The sequence below is a fragment of the Oryctolagus cuniculus genome, chromosome 21 (assembly GCF_964237555.1).
Source record: "Oryctolagus cuniculus chromosome 21, mOryCun1.1, whole genome shotgun sequence".
Taxonomy (NCBI): Eukaryota; Metazoa; Chordata; class Mammalia; order Lagomorpha; family Leporidae; genus Oryctolagus; species Oryctolagus cuniculus.
The window spans coordinates 9,427,377-9,449,949 of record NC_091452.1 but is presented as its reverse complement, the minus strand read 5'-3'; the positions used below and the strand labels follow the sequence as shown (position 1 = coordinate 9,449,949).

The window sequence follows — 22,573 nt, the reverse complement described above, 5'->3', positions numbered from 1 at the left end:
CCTTTCACTCGAAAGGCAGAGCGACAGAGAAAGAGAAAGAGAACTTCCACCCACTGGTTGACTCCCCAAGTGCTCATAGCAGCCAGGGTTGGACCAGGCGGAAGTCATGAGTCAGGAATTCCATCTGGGTCCCTCACGTGGATGGCAAAGGCCCAAACACTTGAGCCATCACCTGTTGCCTCCCAGGATGCATCAGCAGGAAGCTGGATCTGGGATGCAAAGGCTTAATCCCCTGCACCACAACGGGCACCCCCTTTCTGGTACTTTCCACGTGCAAGGAGAGGCAGTTCTGGCAGTGAGTGAGTCCCTGGCTCCCTGGCATCCGAGCAAGTGCCCCATCCCAAATGCCTTTTCCCTCTCTACCGGCATCTCAAATGCCTCTGTAGGAAGGTGCTTTCATTCTTCTGTTTTGATTTGTTTGAAATATTTTTCAAACAAAGATGTATTCACTTCTTTACTTAAAAACATTTAGCTGGGGCCGGTGCTGTGGCTCACTTGCTTAATCCTCCGCCTGCAGCACAGGCATCCCATATGGGCACCGGGTTCTAGTCCCAGTTGCTTCCTCCTTCAGTCCAGCTCTCTGCTGTGGCCCGGGAAGGCAGTGGAGGATGGTCCAAGTGCCTGGGCCCTGCACCCACATGGGAGACCAGGAGAAGCACCTGGCTCCTGGCTTCGGATCAGCGTAGATCTGGCTGTCAGCCATTTGAGGGGTGAACCAATGGAAAGAAGACCTTTCTCTTTGTCTCTCTCTGTCACTGTCTAACTCTATCTGTCAAATAAAAAAAAAGCATTTAGTTCAGGAAAATGTAAGGATATAAGAAAGTATAAAGAATATATAGTTAACCCTTACTTACCCATCACTCAATTGCAACATTAATTATTAATGATCAGTCTCTCTTGTTTATTCTTTATTTTATTTTTATTTATTTGCTAGGTAGAGTTATAGACAGTGAGAGAGAAAGAAAGGTCTTCCTTCTGTTTGTTTACTCCCCAAATGGCCGCCACGGCTGGCACTGCGCTGAGCCGAAGCTAGGAGCCAGGTGCTTCTTCCTGGTCTCACATGCGGGTACAGGGCCCCAAGTACTTGGGCCATCCTCCTCTGCCCTCCTGGGCCACAGCAGAGAGCTGGACTGGAAGAGGAGCAACCGGGACTAGAACCGGGTGCCAATATGGGATGCCAGTGCCGCAGGCGGAGGATTAACCAAGTGAGCCATGGCGCCAGCCCTCTCTTATTCATTCTTATCCCATTACCTATTCCAGGTTATTTTGGAGCAAATTCCAGATAGTACATCATTTTCCTATGCAATTTTTTTCTTTTTTTTTTTTTAAGAATTATTTATTTATTTGAAAGGCAGAGCTACAGAGAGGCAGAGGCAGAGAGCGAAGTCTTCCATCTGCTGGTCACTCCCCAGATGGCCGCAACTACACCAATCTGAAGCCAGGAGCCAGGAGCCTCTTCCAGGTCTCCCACGTGGGTGCAGGGGCCCAAGGACTTGGGCCATCTTCTGCTTTCCCAGGCCATAGCAGAGAGCTGGATGGAAAGTGGCACAACAGGACTCGAATTGGCACCCCTATGGGATGCCGGCACTGGAGGCGGTGGGTTTACCCGCTATGTCACAGCACCAGACCCTCTATGTAATTTCAATTTGATTCTCTCCAAGATGTAGACTATTTTAAAAAAAGATTTATTTATTTTAGGGCTGGTGCTATGACATAACGAGTAAAGCTGCCACCTGCAGTGCCAGCATGGGCACCAGTTCACGTCCTGGCTGTAGGCTGTAGGCAGTGGCTTAACCTGGTGCACCACAGTGCTGACCCTAATAACAATTTTATTGAGGTAGAACTCATCTGTTTAAAATGCACCATAAAAATAATTTATTTTTCTTTATTTAAGATTTATTTATTTAAGGGCGGCGCCGCGGCTCACTAGGCTAATCCTCCGCCTAGCAGCGCCAGCACACCGGGTTCTAGTCCCGGTTGGGGCGCCGAATTCTGTCCCGGTTGCCCCTCTTCCAGGCCAGCTCTCTGCTGTGGCCCGGGAGTGCAGTGGAGGATGGCCCAGGTGCTTGGGCCCTGCACCCCATGGGAGACCAGGATAAGTAGTACCTGGCTCCTGCCATCGGATCAGCGCGTAGTGCGCCGGCCGTGGCGGCCTTTGGAGGGTGAACCAACGGCAAAAGGAAGACCTTTCTCTCTCTCTCTCCCTGTCCACTTTGCCTGTCAAAAAAAATTTTTAATTAATTAATTAAAAAAAAGAGTTTTGTCTGATCCTGATCATCATATACACAGAACAAAACAGCAGCCTTATTTTGGGTTTACCTTCTTTCATGCAGTACTCATATAGCTTTATTTTTTAAATCTTTATTTATTTTAATTGTATTTGAAAGGCAGAAAGACAAGAGAGATATTTTCCAGTTACTGGTTCACTTTGCAAATGCCTGCAATAGCCATGGGTGGGCCAAGACGAAGCCGGGAGACTGGAACTCCATCCAGGTTCTCCTGTAGGGGGCAGGGACTCAAGTGTTTGAGCCATCATCTGCTACTTTCCAGGGTGCTCATTAGCAGGAATCTATGAAGCAGAGTAGCCAGGACTTGAACCAGGAACTCTGATATGGCATGTGGACATCAAGTGGTGACTTATGCTGCTGTGCCAAGTGCATGTGCCCCCAAAGAGCTTTAGTTTGTTACTTTATTGTTGTACAGCACTGATGTATGCTCACAATTTATACCTATAGCTAAAAAAATCTTATTCACTTGAAAGGCAGAGTGAGAAAGAATGAGATCTTGCATTCACTGTTACACTCCCAAATTGTCCATAACAGCCAGGTCTGGGTCAGGCCAAAGCCAGAAACTCCATCTGGGTCTTTCCATGGGTGGCAGGGAGTCAACTAGTTGAGCCATCATCTGTCACGTCCCAGACACATTAACAGGGAGCTGGATCAGAGGCAGAACAGCTGAGACGCAAACCAGCACTGAGATAGGGGATGACAGCATGCCAAGCAGGGGTTAGGCCTGCTGTTGACGAACATTTGGCTTGCCTCCAGTTTCAGGTGAGTATGAATATTCCTGCTTCTGGTTACACAAGATGCCAGTTTTGGAGGGATGCACCCAAGAGTGGATTTGCTGGGCCGGGCTACAGGATATGTGCTGTGGCTTAGACAGGGTTTGTCCCCATTGGAGTTTAATCCCTGTTGTGAGTATGGAGGGCTGGAAAGTTAACAGGACTATGGTGTTTATAGGTGGGGTCCCTGGGAGGGTACCAGGATTAGATGAGCTCACCAGGGTGGAGCCCCTGTTTTTTAATCCTGGAGGCTTTGTAAAGGACGGGTCCACACACACCCACCAGCTGGGAACTCTGCCAGCAAGAGGGCCACCATCAGCAGTGTGGCCCTTTGACCTGGATCAGGTCAAACAAGATCCTTTTCTTTGCAACATACCCATTCTGTGATGTTGTGTTATTAGCAACAGAAAAGAAACTGATGCATTATGTTTTTATGTAGCTTTTGGTTATTAAGAATTCCAGCCACACCTGTGTACTTAAGTGCCTCTAGCTGCCCTGAGTTAAGTTAGACCCATTTTCTATTAGTCTTTTAATTTCTAACTATAAGTTTTGGTGTTGCACTTCTTTAAGATTTACTTATTTGAAAGGCACAGTGACACACAGAAAGGAAGAGACAGAGACAGAGACAGAGACAGAGAGAGAGACCTTCATCCACTGGTTCACTCCTCAAATGGACACAACAGCCAGGCAGAAGTCAGGGTCTCCCACATGGGTGGCAGGGGCCCAAACACTTGGGCCATGATCCACTGCCTTCCCAAGTGCAGGGAGCTGGATCAGAAGCAGAGCAGGCAGGACTGGACTCTGCACTCTGATATGGAATGCAAGGTTGTAAGCAGCAGCTTGACCACAACCCCGGCCCCTGTTCCATCTTCTTGTACTTCTCAGTGACTCCGGGGGCTAACTCGGTGCTCAGCTGTTATCTGGCCACCTGATCATTACAAGTTGGGAAACAGAAACTGGACTAGGAAATAATGGGGAGGAAGGCTGCTGTTAGGGAAGCAATCAACAGAGCGCGCATGGAAAGAACTGTCCCTCACACATTTATCTTCTCCATGGAGTTGGCACTTCCAGGTCAGACTTTATGCATACACGTTGGGGTCAGCACTGCGCAAGCCACTGCCATGAAGCCGGCATCCCATATGGGTCCCAGTTCAAGTCCCGCTGTTCCACTTTTTTTTCTTAATATTTTATGTATTTATTTTAAGATTTAATTGAAAGGCAGAGTTACAGAGAAAGAGAGAGATCTTCCATCTGCTGGTTCACTCCCCAAAATGGCCAAAACAGCTGAAACTATGCCATGTCAAAGCCAGGAGCCCAGAATTTCTTCAGGGTCTCACACAGGGGTGCAGGGCCCAAGGCTTGGGCCATCCTGCACTGATTTCTCAGGTGCATTAGTAACAAGCTAGATCAGAAATGGAGCATGGGACTGGCGCTGTGGCACAGCGGTTAACGCCAACGCCCTGGCCTGAAGCGCCAGGATACCATATGGGCGCCGGTTCTAGTTCCGGCTGCTCCTCTTCCGATCCAGCTCTCTGCTATGGCCTGGGAAAGCAGTGGAAGATGGCCCAAGTCCTTGGGCCCCTGCACCCACATGGGGACCGGGAAGAGGCTCCTGGCTCCTGGCTTTGGATCGGCGCAGCTCTGGCCATTGCAGCCATTTGGAGAGTGAACCAGTGGATGGAAGACCTCTCTCTGTCTCTCTGCCTCTCCTCTCTCTGTGTGTAAATCTTTCAAAAAAAAAAAAAAAAAAAAAAAAAAAAAGAGAGAGAGAGAAAGAGTGGAAGAGATAAAGAGAGAAAGAAAGAAAGGGAGCAGCTGAGACTCCATACAGCCCCATATGAGATGCCAGCGTTACAGGCAGTAGCTTAACACATTACATCACAATGCTGCTCTCACTGCTCCACTTCTGATCCAGCTCTCTGCTATGGCCTGGGAAAGCAGCAGAAGATGGCCCAAGTGCTTGAGGTCCTGCACCCACGTGGGAGACTCAGATGAAACTCCTGGCTCCTGGCTTCAGCCACTTGGGAAGTGACCAGTGGATGGAAAATGGCTCTTTCTCTATAACTCAGCCTTTCAAGTAAATAAATCTTCAAACAAGTCAACCAACCATGTTGTTTGGTTTTTCTGCACACAGTCACAAGTAGTATGTTCATCTATTCCTGGAGAAACCTTTCTGAGACCACTGTTAAAACCATCTCCTAAACGAGGTGCCAGCCCTGGAACATTCTGTGGGTTTGTCCTCAGGCCCTGAAGATATTCACATTATTCTGTCAGTTCCGGAGCAGGGAGCTAGAGATGTGGCCAGCTATTGTATCATGTAGGAAAGGAAACATGGGGGGCGGGCATGCGGGGGTGGGGGGAGAGAGAGAGAGAGATAGAGAGAGGGGGGGGCAGGGCTTGGAAACCCAGCTGACACTGGGTATTCATGCATATTCATGAGAAGGCCGGGGATTGGGCCATAGTCCTCAGAGCATGCTGGGACATTTCTGGTTACTAGGCAGAGTTCCCAGAAGCTGCTGCTCCTGTCCCCAGAACCTTTGTTCGTCAGATGCCTGCACGGACCACTCTAGGCTGTGGAGGAGGAAGCTTAGACTCGCTGGCTTTGCGGTCTGAGCTCTCAGGAAAGCCCTCTGCTGCCTCCCCCTGCGCTGCTGTGGGACCTTCCTGCTAAATCCGTGTTTTTTCAGAGGGCCATTTGAGGACTGCAGGCTCAGCGGCAGGGAGCCGGGGAGGTGCAGGAGAGGCTGAGCTAAAATGTAGGTTCCTAGGCTTTGCAGCTGCTGTGGCAGCATCGCCAAACACTCAGAAGTCCCAGGGTCACTCACTTGCTCAGTGAAATTGGAGAGTCCCCGGCTTCTGCGATGAATGAAAAGAAAAGGAATGACACGCACACGTTCTTGAGCCTGTGTCAAGTCCCACCTGCCCACTCCCACCAAAGGGAGCGTCTGACACTTCTGCCCACCACCCCCACCCCAGCCTGCAGCCACCTCCTGTGATCACCCAAGCTGAGCCCCTGACGTCACCAGACGTCCAGGGAGTCCCTGGAAAGCTGGGCTGGCAGCTAGCATAGCCTGGCGCACCCGGCGCACCCGGCAGGCACTCGACACCTGTGGAACAAAGGGAAGACTCCATCGACCATGCCTATTGCTTTTTGTGCCTACGTGAGACAATCTGGATTACTCCCGAGGTCACAAAGATACTGCTTCCCTTTAAGAAGCCTTATCGTTTTACCTTCTACAGTTAGGTGTCCAGCCCACCTAGAATTAATATTTGTGTGTGGTGTATGGCACACACGAGCTGTCCAGCCCACCTAGAATTAACATTTGTGTGTGGTGTATGGCACACACGTGCACACACACACAAGTACAAGCCAAAGGAGGAAATCTGAATAAGATCAGTGGATTGTCTCAGTGTCAATGTCTTGGCTACAAGACTTTAGTAGTTTGTTTGTGTTTTAAAGAAAAAACACACTCGGCCGGCGCCGCGGCACACTAGGCTAATCCTCCGCCTAGCGGCGCCGGCACACCGGGTTCTAGTCCCGGTCGGGGCGCCGGATTCTGTCCCGGTTGCCCCTTTTCCAGGCCAGCTCTCTGCTGTGGCCAGGGAGTGCAGTGGAGGATGGCCCAGGTGCTTGGGCCCTGCACCCCATGGGAGACCAGGAAAAGCACCTGGCTCCTGGCTCCTGCCATCGGATCAGCGTGGTGCGCTGGCCGTGGTGCGCTGGCCGCAGCGCGCCGGCCACGGCGGCTATTGGAGGGTGAACCAACGGCAAAAAGGAAGACCTTTCTCTCTGTCTCTCTCTCTCACTGTCCACTCTGCCTGTCAAAAAAATAAAATAAAATAAATAAATAAATAAAAAGAAAGAAAAAACACACTCAGTTGATGAATTTGCTGGGGAAAAACTTTTGTCCATTGACTTGCGCTTGGGTATTTGTCATCATCAGGTGATCACACAGGCTGAATCTCTTTTTACTCTGTGCTACCAATGTGTTCATCCTTAGGCCAGTTCTACACTGTGTCAACAACCGCAGCTTTGTGATAAGTCTTGGACCCCGGAAATATGAGTTACCCTACTGTAGCCCCCTTTTCTAAGATTTTCATGGCTCTTCTAGGTGCAGGAGGAGCCTTTGCATTTTTTTTTTTCTTTTCTCTTTGTTTCAGAGTTGGAGGGAGGGAAGGAGGGAGGGAGAGATCTTCACTGGTTCACTCCCCAAATGGCTGCAATGGGCAGAGTTGGGCTGGTCTAAAGTCAGGAGCCAGGAGTTTCTTCTGGGTCGCCAACATAGGTGCAGGGGCCCAAGCACTTGGGCCATCTTCTGCTGCTTTCCCAGGGGCATTAGCAGGGAGCTGGATCGGAAGTAGAGCGGCCAGGACTTGAACTGGGATGCTGGCATTGCAGGCGGCAGCTTTACCCACTACTTCACAGAGCCAGCTCATATGTATTTCTAGATAAATTTTAAAGTCAGTTTGTGAATTTCCTGGCTGTTTTTAAAAAATTAAATATTTATTTATTTGAAAGTTAGGGCAGCAGGGGGGGAGGGGGAGCTTCCACTTGCTGGTTCCAAAATGCCCAGAACAACCAGTGCTGGGCCAGGTAAAACCTAAGAGTCCAGAATCCCAATTGAGTGTCAGGGACCCAAGTATTTGGTGTATCATCTGCTACGTCCCAGGCTGCCCATTAACAGGAAGCTGCAATCGGAAGAACAGGAGGCAGGCCTTAAGCCAGGCTTTCCTATAATGGGAATTATAGGAGCGCCTCACCCAACCCAACAGGCCAAATGCCTGACCCTGGTTTTAATGCCTTCCCACGTATGCTTGCTCTTACCAGGAAATCACCACACAGCAGCACTGCCTCCCCAACACTCCACTCCAAGCCAAGGGCCTCCTTCTTGGTTCGGCAGCCCCAGGGCACACAGCAGACTCCTGAGAGTCCAGCAGCTCAGAGCTGTGCAGAGCAAGTTTAGACTCCGAACCTAGAGCCCAGTCAGCTCTGTGCATTCCTCATCTGAGGCCCAAGCTTTGACCTGCCCTTCCGTGGAGTCTGTAAAGTGTTCCATGGCTACACAGAAATGCATATGAAATTTCAGTCCTTAAAAAAATATGGCATCATCCTAGCCGGCGCCGTGGCTCAATAGGCTAATCCTCCACCTTGCGGCGCCGGCACACCGGGTTCTAGTCCCGGTCGGGGCGCCGGATTCTGTCCCGGTTGCCCCTCTTTCAGGCCAGCTCTCTGCTATGGCCAGGGAGTGCAGTGGAGGATGGCCCAGGTGCTTGGGCCCTGCACCCCATGGGAGACCAGGAAAAGCACCTGGATCCTGGCTCCTGCCATCGGATCAGTGCGGTGCGCCGGCTGCAGCGGCGGCCATTGGAGGGTGAACCAACGGCAAAGGAAGACCTTTCTCTCTCTGTCTCTCTCTCTCACTGTCCACTCTGCCTATCAAAAATAAAAAAAAATTAAAAAAAAAATATGGCATCATCCTATGCTTGGTGAAAGAAAGAAAGAAAGAAAGAAAGAAAGAAAGAAAGAAAGAAAGAAAGAAAGAAAGGGAGAGGGAGAGAGGGAGGGAGGGAGGGAGGGAGAGAGGGAGGGAGGGAGAGAGAGAGAGAGAGAAAGAAAGAAAGAAAAGAAAAGAAAAAAGAAAGGAAGGAAGGAAGGAAGGAAGGAAGGAAAAGAAAGAAAGAAAGAAAGAACGAAAGAAAGGGAAAGAAAGAAAGAAAGAGAGAAAGATCAGGGGTTGGTGCTATGGTAAAGCCTCCACCTGCAGTGCCAGCATCCCATATGGGCGCTGGTTTGAGTCCCGAATGCTCCACTTCCAATCCAGCTCTCTACTAATGCACCTGGGAAAACAGTAGAACCAGTGGATGGAAGAACTGTCTAACTCTGCCTTTTAAGTAAATAAGTAAATCATTTTTTTAAAAAATAAGAGTTATGTTTCCTTCCTTGTTTTAAAGAAAAGATTTATTTATCTATCTGAAAGCAGAGTTACAGAAAGGGGGAAGCGAAGGCAGAGAGGAGATCTTCCATCTGCTGGTTCACTCCGCAAATGGTCGCAACAGCTGGAGCTGGGCCAATCCAAAGCCAGCAGCCAGGAGCTTCTACTGGGTCTCTTATATGGGTATAGGGGCCCAAGGACTTGGGCCATCTTCCACTGTTTTCCCAGGCACATTAGCAGGGAGCTGGGTTGGAAGTGGAGCAGCAAGGACTCAAACTGTTGCCCATAAGGGATGCCAGCAATGCAACAACAAAGCACTGGACCCCTGCTAATGCACCTTGGGAGATAGGTAGATGTTGGTTCAAGTGCTTGGGCCCCTGCCACCCTGTGGGAGAACTGGGTAGAGGTCTAGGCTCCCAGCTCCTGGCTTTGGCCTGGCTCAGTCCTGGCTGTTGTTGGCATTTGGGGAGTGAAACAGCAGACAGAAGACCTCTCTCTCTGCCTCTCCTTCCCTCTTTGTGTAACTCTTTCAAATAAATAAGTAAATCTTTAAAAAAATAATAATTACTGTAAGGTTGTACAACTTGATACACAAAAGCATTAAAACTGTGCGCTGGCCGGCGCCGTGCCTCTCTTGGCTAATCCTCCCGCCTGTGGCGCCAGCACCCCGGGTTCTAGTCCCGGTTGGGGCGCCGGATTCTGTCCCGGTTGCTCCTCTTCCATCCAGCTCTCTGCTGTGGCCCGGGAGGGCAGTGGAGGATGGCCCAGGTCCTTGGGCCCTGCACCTGCATGGGAGACTAGGAGGAAGCACCTGGCTCCTGGCTTTGGATCAGCACAGCGCGCTGGCCACAGAGCACTGGCCATGGCGGCCATCTGGGGGGTGAACCAATGGAAAGGGAAGACCCTTCTCTCTGTCTCTCTATCTCTGTCTAACTCTGCCTGTCAAAAAACAAAAAACAAAAAACAAAACAAACAAACAAAAAAAACTGTGCACTTAAAACAGATGAATTTTATGGTATCTAAATATGCATGAACAAAGTTGAGTATAGAAATTATAAGTAAATATCTGCCAAAATACCATATTTACTTTTTAAATTATTATTATAGAAACAAGAATAACAGAATGAGCTGTATCCTTTGTGGAAAGTGGCCTGGGCAATTTGGCATTCATGCGCCACCTGGTGGACAAACTGGAACTGCTGGGGCAGAGAGCAGCAGAGCAGAAGGGAGTCAAAGGGCTAGAGAAGGAGCATCCAGGCGCCTTCCTTTTCCGGTGAGAAACCACATCTTGAACCATTACACTTATTGAGGTACGTCCTCTTACTATTGCAATTTTACCAATGCACAAACTGACCAGGGACGCTCATTCACTTGCTTAGGACTTGATAAAAGTTCATAAATGTTAGCGCCTGGATTTGGAGCTGAATCTGATCCCAGAAGCACAGTTGCTGTTTATCTTAATGTCAAAAGTGTAGGAGAGGGGCTGGCGTTGTAGCATCCTGGGTAAAGCTGCCATGTGTAGCGCCAACATCCTGGCTGCTCCACTGCCGATATAGCTCCCAGCTAATGTGCCTGGGAAAGCAGTGGAGGATGACCCAAGTGCATGGGCCCCTGCACCCACGTGGGAGACCCGAAAGAAACTCCTGGCTCCTGGCTTCAACCCTGGCCGTTGCACCACCTGGGGAGTGAACCAGCGGATGGGAGATCTCTCCCACTCTCTCTCTCCGTCTCCCTCTTTGTAACTCTGCCTTTCAAATAAATCAATTTTCATAAAAAAAAAAAAAAGAGCAGGAAATCAACCATGGAGACTGTGAAACATCGTGATCCTGTTCATCCCGTGAAGGATTAGGATTGCGCAGTGAATATGTGCTTCAAGAGACAAAAGAAAAACAAAGAGAAACTTGGAAGAGTCATTGGGTGCAGACACCCACAACCACCAAGTCACAGGGATCCCCGTTCTCTGTCCCCAAGCTGCTTAGGCACTTCGCGCCCAGGTGCCTCTCTGTTGTTTAGGGAGAGGATTCTAGGACCAGACAGAAAACGGAAACCACCCTTCAAGGAGCAGCGGCTGTATGCCAAACGCTCTCCCACCTTGCCATGGCTGAGCGCCTCCAGTCCTAACGTGGACAGGAAGGATGGACGGCTGGCTGTCATTTGCTACCTGAAATGACTCAAGCCTGCCAAGGGGTGTGGAAGCTGCTTCCGAGGGAGCAGGTAAGGACAGGCCCGGTGTCGGGCCACCACCTCAAGTCCTAGGCTCCAAGGAGAAGGCGTGGGAGTGGGAAAAAAGAAAGGCCCATTTATGCTACTTAGATACCAAGCAGGACTTCAGGGTGGAGAGAAACATATCGCTAAGGATGGCGACTTAAGGAGCTAGAGGCTTCCGTTAGGAAGGTCCAGGGCATGTCGTGGCCTTGCCAAGCACAGGGTGCCTGGTGCCAAGGCTGTCGGCATTCCTCTGGGGTCATGCCAACAAAGGTAACCTAAGAGCACAGCCGGGTAACCACGACCCTGGCCAGGAGTCGCCCGGCTGCCCCTCTGGCAGTGCTGTATTTTTCCATCCTGGGAACTTTCTGACAGTGTCGCGCCATTCCTTCCACTCGCCCCAGAGGTGACCCCTACGGTCTCCTCCCTCTTCTCCCCGTCCAGGCCCACCCTCAGCCCAGTCATACCTGAGCACACCATCTCCGAGTGATCCTGATGTTGGTATCCCTGAGGCTCCTGCCTGTCATTCTTGCTAGTTAGCGTGGTTTGGAGCGCATGGAGTTCTCCCTGGGGTGTGGCTGGCAGATTTAGGAAATAGGAATACAGAACACCGAGTCAAATTTGACTTTCAAATCAATAATCAAAAATGTATGAGTAAGTCCCAAACACTGTGTTGTTTTTGCCTGACAACTTTACCCACAGGGGTATGTAAATACTTCCCGTCAACCTGGTACAGGGGTCAGCTAATTCTTTCCGTAAAGGGCAAGATAGGAAATATTTTAGGTTTCTTTTGCAGATACTCCACCCAGCTGTTGTAGCACACAAGCAGGCACAGATGACACCTGCACAAAACTAGTTCTGAACACCTTACTTACCGGGTGGACCTTCTGCCTAGCAGTCATGATGCCCATGTCTCATATGGAAGTGCCTGGGTTTGAGTCCTGCTCCAGCTTTGCTCCTCCTAAGTCCTAGTCTCTAGATCAGAATTTGCATTTCTAATACGTTGTCTGTAGACCTAGAAAATTCTTTCCTGTAGCCACAACCTCTTGATCTAGGTTAAAGCCTCCCGGCCACAGGAACGATTTTCCATGAGGAGCACAGATTGTATTTTCTTTGGGGAGACTCAGATTTTAGCCTTGAGATGAGAGTTGGTAGGGACGAAAAATAAAGTAGCTCCCCCATTCATTCATTTTTTTAAGATTTATTTATTTACTTGAAAGGCAGAGGCAGAGAGACAGCGAGAGAGCAAGAGAGTGAGAGAGGAAAAGGTCTTCTATCCGCTGGTTCACTCCCTAAATGACCGCGACGGCCAGAGTTGAGCCAATCCAAAGCCAGGAGCCAAGAGCTTCTTCTGGGTCTCTCACATGGGTTCAAGGACCCAAGTGCTTGGGCTATCTTCTGCTGGTTTACCAGGTGCATTAGCAGGGAGCTGGATAAGAAGTGGAGCAGCCAGGACTCAAACTGGCACTGAGATGGGATGCCAGTGCTGCAGGTGGTGGTTTTATCTGCTGCACCACAGTGCCGCCCCCTCCCCTCATTCGCTTATTTTAAATGATGCATTTTCTTTCTTTTTTTTTTTTTTGACAGGCAGAGTGGACAGTGAGAGAGAGAGACAGAGAGAGAAAGGTCTTCCTTTGCCGTTGGTTCACCCTCCAATGGCCGCCGCTGCAGCCGGCGCACCGCGCTGATCTGATGGCAGGAGCCAGGATCCAGGTGCTTTTCCTGGTCTCCCATGGGGTGCAGGGCCCAAGCACCTGGGCCATCCTCCACTGCACTCCCTGGCCATAGCAGAGAGCTGGCCTGGAAGAGGGGCAACCGGGACAGAATCCGGCGCCCCAACCGGGACTAGAACCCGGTGTGCCGGTGCTGCAAGGCAGAGGATTAGCCTATTGAGCCACGGCGCCGGCCCTAAATGATGCATTTTCAAGTAAGCCTTTGTATTGTGTTATAACCTTACAGAAGTTGGTAAGAGAGAAAGTTTCTCTATAGCTGTTTCCCTTAACATTATCTCCTTGCATCACCACGGTAACATTTGTCAAAGCGAAGAAACTAACACCTGCACGATGCCATTAGAGAACCGGGATTTCATTCAGACTTCACCTGTTCCTCCGCTGGTGTCCTCTTCCTGTCGCAGGGTCCAAACCAAGCCCTCCCATTACATTTAATCGTGATGTCTCTGTGTTTTCTCTGGTCTGGGACAATGACTCGTTTCCTTGTTTTTCTTGACCTTGGCAGTTTTGTAGATTGTCACTCAACTTGGGTTTGTTTGAGACTTCCCTTGTGATTACCCTTGGGTTATGGGTTCTGCAGAATAGCACAGAGGAGATGGCCCCTTCTCACGTGGGTTCTCACTGCCCAGGCTGACGCGCCTCACGTAGTCCAGGCAGTACTTACCGGGTAAGGTTTCTGTTTCCCTTTCTGTACTCAACACTTTGGACACTGGTCATCGATTCCAGCCCACATTCAAGGTTGTGGGGAGGAAGGTTAGGCTTATCCTTTGGAGAAGGGGGGCAAGATCTACAAGCATTGTTTGGAAGCCCAGAGGAAGCTTTGTCTCTTCTCCTCATTTCTTTCTTTAATCATTTATTTCCATCTGCATGGACTAACGTTTCTTTATTTTATCCCTAAGGTTATATTATAACCTTATTTATTCTGTTGCTCTTCTAGTTTTGGCCACTGGGAGCTCTTTTAGCTTGAGCTCTGTGTCCCTTTGGCTGGTCTCCCAATCCTTCCGAGCACTTTCTTACCTGCTAGCAACAAGGTGCTCCAGCCTCAGACCTGGTATACTCCATATTTCTGCTCTAGAGTTCACCATTTCGCTAAGCGGCTTTTTTCTTTTTTTTAACTGGAGCATGGTATTAGCAACCAAGGTCTGGGGGCCGGCACTGTGGATGGTTATGCAGCTGCTTGCAGTGCTGGCATCCCACATGAACACTGGTTTGAGTCCCAGCAGCTCCACTTCCCATCCAGCTCCCTGCTAATGCACCTGGGAAAGCAGCAGAAGTTGAAGCAAGTGCTTGGGCCCCTGCCGCTCTCAATGGTGACCTGCACGAAGCTCCTGGCTCCTGACTTCAGGCTGTCCATTATTTGGGAAGTGAACCAATGGAGGGAAGTTCTCTTTCTCTGACTCTCCACTTGTCACTCTGACTTTCAAATAAATATTTTTAAAAGATTTATTTTTATTATGTATTTGAAAGAGTTAGAGAGGGAGAGAAGAGAGAGGTCTTCCATCTGCTGGTTCACTTCCCAGATGGCCGTAACAGCTGGAGCTGTGCCAATCTGAAGCCAGAAGCCAGGAGCTTTCTCCGGGTCTCCCACGTAGGTGCAGGGGTCCAAGGACTTGGGCCATCTTCTACTGCTTCCCCAGGCCATAGCAGAGAGCTGGATTGCAAGAGGAGCAGCCGGGACTATAACTGGCACCCATATGGGATGCCGGCGCCTCAGGCGAGGGCGTTACCCTGCTGTGCCACAGCACAGGCCCCAGTAAATAAATCTTAAAAAAAAAAAAAAGCCAAAGCCAAGGTCTGGTTGTGGTGCAGTGGGCTGAGCCACCACCTGCAGTGCCAGCATCCCACATGAGCTCCTGTTTGAGTCTTGGTGCTCCACTTCTGATCCAGTACTCTGCTAACTCACCTGGGAAAAGCAAAAGATGGTCCAAGTACCTGGGCCCCTGCCATCCATTTGGGAGACCCGGATGAAGCTCCCTGCTTTGGCTCTGCTGTTGTCGGCTTCGGGGGAGTGAACCAGCGGATGGAAGATCTCTCTGTCACTGTGCCTTTCAAATAAATAAATAAATCTGTTTCTATTCTAAGGAAAAGAAAATGGAGATTACCGTAGTTTGTATTCCATCAGTTTGTCAGAATGAAGAGACGATGCATGTAAAAGAGATTAGCAGAGTTTGGACATAGTAGGTGGTTAGTAAATGCCCAGTATTAGTAGTTACTATTATCATTACAGGTTTTCTCTAGATATGTGTATATTTAAAATTTTAATATAGGGGCCAGCGCCGTGGCTCACTTGGTTAATCCTCCACCTGCAGCGCCAGCATCCCATATGGACACCGGGTTCTAGTCCCGGTTGCTCCTCTTCCAGTCCAGCTCTCTGCTGTGGCCTGAGAGTGCCGTGGAGGATGGCCCAAGTGCTTGGTCCCTGCACCCACATGCGAGACCAGGGAGAGGCACCTGGCTCCTGGCTTCGGATCGGCGCAGCTCCGGCAGTGGCGGCCATTTGGTGAGTGAACCAATAGGAGGACCTTTCTCTCTCTGTCTATAACTCTGTCAAATAAAAAAAAAATCAATAGCAATTGCTAACTTGCCCTTCTGCTGGGTTGTAAAGGGTTGAATCTAGAACCCTTAATTACTACTTCTCAAAGATTGAATTAGAATCTCTGTGGATAAAGCCGCAGGAAACTCATGTTTATTAAGTTTCCCGGGGTGGGGTGGGGTCTAAGAGTCTAATGTCCACTTGGAGAATCGCTTTCTTGGACATCAGGGCCCAGGAAGGGAAGAGGGGACACAGCAGAAGGGTCATCCCAGGGGACACTGGGGTTGGTCTGACACAATGCTCTGATTGTACTCGCAGAGACCTGGGCTAGCATCAGCCAACAGCGCAGTCCGAGGCGTGACACCTGCCGGGCCCCCTCTCACTTCCTGTGACTCTCCGACAACTGTCACTTTCTCAGGCTTTCTCTCACCACACTATTTCACTGTAGCTTTTCTCACCCTGTAACACACTGCGCCGAGTTATCCGTCCGTTCCTGCACAGCTCAAGCTCCAGGAAGGTTTGATCTCATTTCTCGGTGCGTCCTCCCTACCTGCCTGCAACAGTGCGCGCAGAAACCAGCCTTGGATGAACTCATTCACCCGTCAGAGGGTAGCTGACTGCACTATCTGCCCTCAGGCCCGTTATAAACATTGACAGAACCCACGGAGAGACCTGCGGCAGTGTCCAGGCACACACTGAATTATATTCACGTTGGGGGCTTCCCGGTCGGCCCGGCAGAGAGGTGGAAGGTTCTCGAACTTTCCAGCAGATTCTGCGGATCCCTCCTTCCCTGCCCCCCCCCCCCCCCCAGGAGTTCCCTGTTCCTCAACAGTTAAGCAAAGCCACGTTTGACTGGTTCTTCAGGACTGAGAATAAACAGGCCAAGCAGGGGCGGCGGAGCCCTACTTCTAACCGGGAGCTTCCTCCTTTCCGCTCCTCACGCCCCCGGAGGTGACCGGGAAGGGAACGCATTAGCCACAACCATCTCCGCTCGCCGCCTTCCCGCACCAGCAAAAAGACGGGAACCGCAGCCAAGCAAGCGGCGACCGACGGAGGGGTGGGGCCAGCTTCCCCTTCCGCGCAGGCGCATTCAGTCGCAACACCACGACTATCGCGATAGACGCGCGAGATCGACGCTGGCCCTTTAACTGCCCCTTCCCGGGGGCCTGCCCCGCGCGTGCGCACTGCGGTTCTGCGCTTGTCATCATGGCGACGCGGGGCCATGTGCAGGACCCTAACGACAGGCGCCTCCGGCCCATTTACGGTGAGTGCCTGGGGCCAGCCTGGTCGCCGGCCCGACGCTCCAAGGGCTTCTGAGGCCGGGGCGAAGGCCCAGGAGGGGTGCTGGAAGCCTGCGCGCGGGGCGGGCGGGCACCAGGGGCGGGCCGCGCGGGCCTCTAGGCCGCAGCCGCGGGCCTCGCGTAGGCGCCGGGCCGGACTTCCTGAGCCGTGAGATGGTAGCGGCGCGGCGGGGGCTACTGCTGGGCCACGGAGCCGGCCTGAGAGGCAGGCCCGGTAGGGCGCGGAATCTTGGCGCTGCCGGTCGGCCGCGTTGTGATGGCCGCTCCCAGAGAGAGACTGTAGAGATCTCGCAGGTGGAAGCCGACCCTGGCGCTGCGGGGGAGCCTAACCGTTCAAGACTTCTGTTATTTGTGGGGAACGGGTCTGGTCAGGGCTGCCTGACTGGAGGGGCTCGGATGCACACGGAGCAGCCGCGACCCAGAGACGGGAAGGGGCTGGCGCAAGGTCACCCAGACGGAGGCAGGAGCAGGCCGCAGGATTCCAGGCTCCCCATCCAGGGCTGGTTCGTGGGGAAGCAGCTGCCCGGGGCACACGTGGGAGGCTGGGGTGGGGGGAGGGGGTCACGAACCCAAAATAGCGGCGGGGAGACGGCGGTGAGCCCTGCCGGAGGGGCGGCCCGCTGCTGGGAGACGAGCTGAGCCAACCCCCTGCACCCGGCGCCTGTCTTCAACCCGCCGCCTGTCATTCTGCTACCCTGGCCGTGGAGAATTGCAGAGTTGACTACGGGAGAAATGCACTTTTTTTTTTTTCAGTAGCCGAAACTGGACAATGAAAAATGGCCCCTATTGCATTTCCCTTTCTTTCTAGTTGGTTGTGTGGTCTCGGTGAACGGTGAGAAGGCGTCTAGGTCAGTGGTTTTTGCAAAAAGTAGGCTTTGCGTCTGTAGTAGTGTGGATGTTCCTAAAGGGAGGCTTCTCCACAGGACTGAGGTGTGCGTGTGCGCGGTGGAATAGGTGGGTAGTTTTATGGTCAGGCTTTTTATTTCATCATTTTTTATTTGATAATTTGCATGATACTCTGACTTCTCGTCTGGTTCTGTGTGCAGCAGTCCTGTGAAACCAGTACTAACAGTCACTGCTGGAGTGTGTAGAGCCCTCCTGCCAGTCTGTCCTAACCTTTTATAGAGGTACCTCACTCACTCTTCCCACGTGTACCGCGCATCTGGTGAGAAGCTTACTGTTGCTGCTTGTGTTTGCAGCATTTCTCTCTCTCACACACACACACTGCCCCCCCCCCCCCCCCCATTTTGCTGATGAGGAAACTGGGACTTTTTTGATGTTACGTAATTTGTCCAAGGCCACTCAGCGTGCATTTCTTGGAGCTCGGACTTGAAGTCCTGCGTGGGTCCCAGGCTCGCCCTCTTAGCCGCTGGAGCTGCAGGTCCTGGTTGGCCTAGGCTCTCACAGGTGGTGCTGGCAGAGTGGGACCCAGATTTCCATTCCCCAGGGCTGACGCTCGCACGCTCTTGCCCTCCAGCGGGTGTTTGCAGAGGGCAGAGCTGAGACCTGCAGGATGATGGTGGAAGGTGAGAGCTGAATGCGGTGCGTGAGACTTGCCCCTTCGTGTGGCAGCTGCCTGCAGGCTCTTTCCTGCCCTCCCCTCTGTCCTTTCTTTCTTTTTTCCTTTTTTTTTTAACTAAAAAGGCTGAATACTATTAAGAATAATTAGATTTTTTTTAAATTGTTCTCAAGGACCAAAGAGAATGCCTTTGGTTCCCACAGTCATTTAGAATTAATAGCATTTTGAACTGTGCCATAAGAAACACATGTCCATTTCACATTGCCGAACATCAGGATAAGTTAACCAGAAGTGACCCGTCATATTCTGGAAAGTGAACTCAGAATTATGCAGCTTTTGTTAGGGCTACATGGGAAGAGGATTAGAAGAGGCTTTCTTCAGGAATTCTAAGGTGATTAATGTAAACCGGCAGGAACAGGAAAAGTCAGGGTACAACACTCTTTTACCACAGCACTTTTGACTCTAAAGCTTCCGAATTTTGTTGTTTAAAATACATTACTGCTACGAAACAATTATTGTTCCTTGAATTCAGACATTCACTAAGCTGACAAGCGTGCCTCACCAGCCAGAAGTTCAACTGCCAGCATTGAGTACTTACTTGTGGGATAGCTGTCCTTCTAAGTAGGTGGGATTATTGTGGTCCTGGTAGGAAACTGAAGCCTGGAGGGATTACTTTCTCAGGATCATAGCTAAGCTAGGAGGCAGACACCGACATTCCCATTGGAGAACCCAGCCTGCACCAAGTTCAGACTTAGCACTGATATCCTTTTTAAATTTTTTTTTTTTTTTAAGATTTATTTACTTGAAAGTGTTATGGAAAGAAGTAGAGAGAGAGAGAGGTCTTCCATCCGCTGGTTCACTCCCCAGATGGTCGCAACGGCTGGAGCTGTGCCGATCCGAAGCCAGGAGCTTCTTCCCGTTCTCCCACGTGGATGCAGGGGCTCAAGGACTTGGGCCATCTTCCACTGCTTTCCCAGGCCATAGCAGAGAGCTGAATCGGAAATGGAGCAGCCGGGACTAGAACAGACACCGATTTGGGATGCTGGTGCTTCAGGCCAGGGCTTTAACCTCTGTGCCACAGCACCGGCCCCCTAAAATGTTTTTTAAATGTATTTATTTTATATATTATGAAATGCAGAGAGACCTACACCAAGAAGCAAAGAGAGAGGGATCTTCCATCCACTGGTTCACTCTCCAAGTGGCTGCAACAGACAAGGCTGGGCAAGACCTAAGCCAGGAACTCCATTCAGGCCTCCATCTTCCACTGCTTTCCTGGGCACATTAGCAGGGAGCTGGATTGGAAGTGAAGTAGCAGGGCCTGGAGCAGCCCCCATAGGGGATGCAGGCATTGCAGGTGACACATTAATCTGTACCACAAAGCTGGCCCCATTAACATCGACTTAATGCAGCATTATTGGTGCTGCCAATGTTTTAGGATTTTTGGAAAACCTCACTTGGGACTTCACCTGCTGCTACAAAGTGTCTGAGGGTAGACATGGACAGGGCTCTGTGGTGACTCACTGTCAAATTGAGATGGGTTGAAATTCTGCTTGCGACTTATCGGACTGAAATAGCTTTTCTGTGCATATATGTGACTAGCTGAAACGTTTTCAGAGTCCATCTCACGTTATTCATCATAAATTTATATTTGTGAGTATTGTTTTTATTTTTTGAAACCATTACTTTACTAGGACTACTACTTTATTATTTATTCCTTTTGCTATGTGGTTCTCAGTGGGTTTTGTATTTCATTGTGACTTGATGAGCCTTGTTACTTTCTACTATCATTATTAACTTTAAAATGTTTTTTAGTGGTTATGGGATAAGGAAGTAGAGGGATGCAAAGAGATACTATTTGATTCTGTTTCATTAAACAGTCTCTCCTCCCCACAAATTTAAATAATTGGAAGTGGAAGTGATGGTCAGGTGTGACATTTAATAAATTTATATAGGTATAGAATATAGGGATCACTAGGACAGCAAATTGCAAAATGGGCATAGAGAAGTTTCAAAGTAGAAAAAAAAAATGTTCCCAAAGTCTAGAATACAGACATGCACAGTGCATAAGATCCCTTTTCTGATCTGTCTTACTGACTTGTAGTCTTGCTCTAGCCTGGATCCCATCTGTGTCTCCCCAGTGACCGTCACTTTGGAGAGTTAGGACATTAATTTCTGTTAGGTGCCTGGCCAGATGCCAGCCCAGGTAATTATTCTGCTATAGTTCATTAGTAAAAACGTCAGGTCCTCAATCATAGAAGGTCGTAGCCTCTGGTTGGGCATTTTTAGCTCTGTAAGTCTTGTTCTGTTTTTCGCTCCAGGAGTGAGAGGGTATCTTGGTGAGTGAGGACTATCTGTCTCTTCTGTGGAAAAGTTATTTTGCACGACGTCTTTTCTTCTGTTCTGAAAATACATATGACCATTTCAAAGGCCCAGACTTAGACTTCTTTTTAAAGATTATTTTTGTGGTTCAGTGGTTTAAGCTACTGCTTGCAGCACCATTATCTCAGAGTCCCAATTCAAGTTCCAGCTGCTTTACTTCCAATCCTGCGCCCTGCTGATTGCACCTGGGAAAGTGGCAGACGCTGGCCCAATACTTGGGCCCTACCATTGATGTGGGAGATCCGTATGGAATTCTGGGATCCTCACTTTAGCCTGGCTCATCTGGTCATTGTGACCAGCTGAAGGAACCGTAGCGACTGATGGAAGATCTCTTTCTTTCCCTGCTCACCCCCTTTCTGTCACTCTGCTTTTCAAATAAATAAAGCTTTTAAAAAATTTTAAGTATTTGAAAAATCTAATAGCTAATAGCCATCACTAGTCATTGATTCTTTGAACTCTTGGCTTAAAAGAAGGAGAATTTTTCTCACAGTTCTTGATTCTAGAAGTTTGAAGACTCTGGATGAATCCACACTTGCCTTTTCTTTTCTTTCTTTCTTTTTTTTTCAAAGATTTATTTCATTTATTTGAAAGACCGAGTTACAGAAAGAGGTAGAGAAAGAGAGAGACGTCTTCCATCTGCTGGTTCACTCCTCAGATGGCTGCAACGGCCGGAGCTGCACCGATCCGGAGCCAGGAGCCAGGAGCTTCTTCCGGATCTTCATACGGGTGCAGGGGCCCAAGGACTTGAGCCATCTTCTACTGCTTTTCCAGGCCACAGCAGAGAGCTGGATCGGAAGAGGAGCAGCCGGGACTAGAACCAGCTCCCATATGGGCTGCCAGCACTTCAGGCCAGGGCTTTAGCCTGCTGCCCTTTTCTTAGTGTCTGTTGATTCCTGGCAGTCCTTGTTCCTTGGCTAATTGCTGTATGATTCTTTGCTTCTGTCATCCCTTGGACTTAGAAACTGTGTCCTTGTTACCCTCTGATACTTTGAAATTTTAGAAAAGAGCATCATTGTCATTATGAGTGTTATCTGGTTCTGTCTATAAGGACACCTTGGAAACATTTCATTTGGAATGATACTTACAGGAGCTTTGCAAAACATTACTTTAACCATTGTATCTTATTGTTTCTTGTGCTTGATTTGTGGTGGCTGATTCTGGCTAACTCCTGTTTCTCTCTCTCTCTCTCTCTCTCTCTCTCTTTTTTTTTTTTTTTTTTAATTTGACAGATAGAGTTAGGCAGTGAGAGAGACAGAGAGAAAGGTCTTCCTTCCGTTGGTTCACCCCCACAAATGACCGCTACGGCCAGAGCTATGCCGATCCAAAGCCAGGAGCCAGGAGCTTCCTCCTGGTCTCCCATGCAGGTGCGGGGGCCCAAGCACTTGGGCCATCCTCTACTGCCTTCCCGGGCCACAGGAGAGAGCTGGACTGGAAGAGGAGCAACCGGGACTAGAACCCGGTGTCCATATGGGATGCTGGCGCCGCAGGTGGAGGATTAACCAAGTGACCCATGGCGCCGGCCCCGTTTCTGGCTAACTCCTGTTTCTAAGAAACAACAGCAGTCTTCATAGCCAAACCATAATTACCTTAAGTAAGTTTGGAAAAGATTTACTTAAAGGACAGACTTTAAAATTTTGTTTTTATTGGTCTGTTTTCTCCATGGGCTAAATAATTTATATTATAGAGTCAGTAATGTAAAATGAAAATATACTTTTCCCAAAAGACTTTGCAACCAATTAATCAGCAGTCACCCAGGCGTTCAGGAAAGGAGAGTTTGACATCAGGCTGAATATAGTGAAGTGTCTTAGAACTCTTGTGGGTGCAGGGAACAGAAACTCATTGATACCAACTCAAGGAAAGTTGGGTTGCGGTAAACCCTTGGGGGGCTGAGGGTGGGAATGTAGCCCAGGTC

The 22,573-nt window shown here is 49.8% G+C and overlaps 2 protein-coding genes across 5 annotated transcripts in view; one reads left to right on the top strand and one right to left on the bottom strand.

Annotated features, from left to right (window-relative positions):
• Positions 1–16,003, bottom strand: part of TRAFD1 (TRAF-type zinc finger domain containing 1) — a 47,587-nt gene extending 31,584 nt beyond the window's left edge. Inside the window, exons 1-2 of the mRNA XM_070066222.1 lie at positions 15,921–16,003; positions 11,667–11,777 (exon numbers count right to left, since the gene is read on the bottom strand). Of these exons, the coding sequence (XP_069922323.1) occupies positions 11,667–11,726 (60 nt within the window). The 5' untranslated portion in view covers positions 11,727–11,777; positions 15,921–16,003. The remainder of the gene's footprint in view (positions 1–11,666; positions 11,778–15,920) is intronic.
• Positions 16,004–16,272: 269 nt separating this feature from the next.
• NAA25 (N-alpha-acetyltransferase 25, NatB auxiliary subunit) overlaps positions 16,273–22,573 on the top strand; it is an 87,457-nt gene continuing 81,156 nt past the window's right edge. For 3 of the 4 annotated variants that reach the window (XM_051826818.2, XM_002719754.5, XM_070066220.1), the window contains exon 1: positions 16,273–16,726. In XM_051826818.2, the coding sequence (XP_051682778.1) occupies positions 16,669–16,726 (58 nt within the window). In that variant the 5' untranslated portion in view covers positions 16,273–16,668. The remainder of the gene's footprint in view (positions 16,727–22,573) is intronic. The other variant, XM_051826817.2, reaches the window with a different exon arrangement.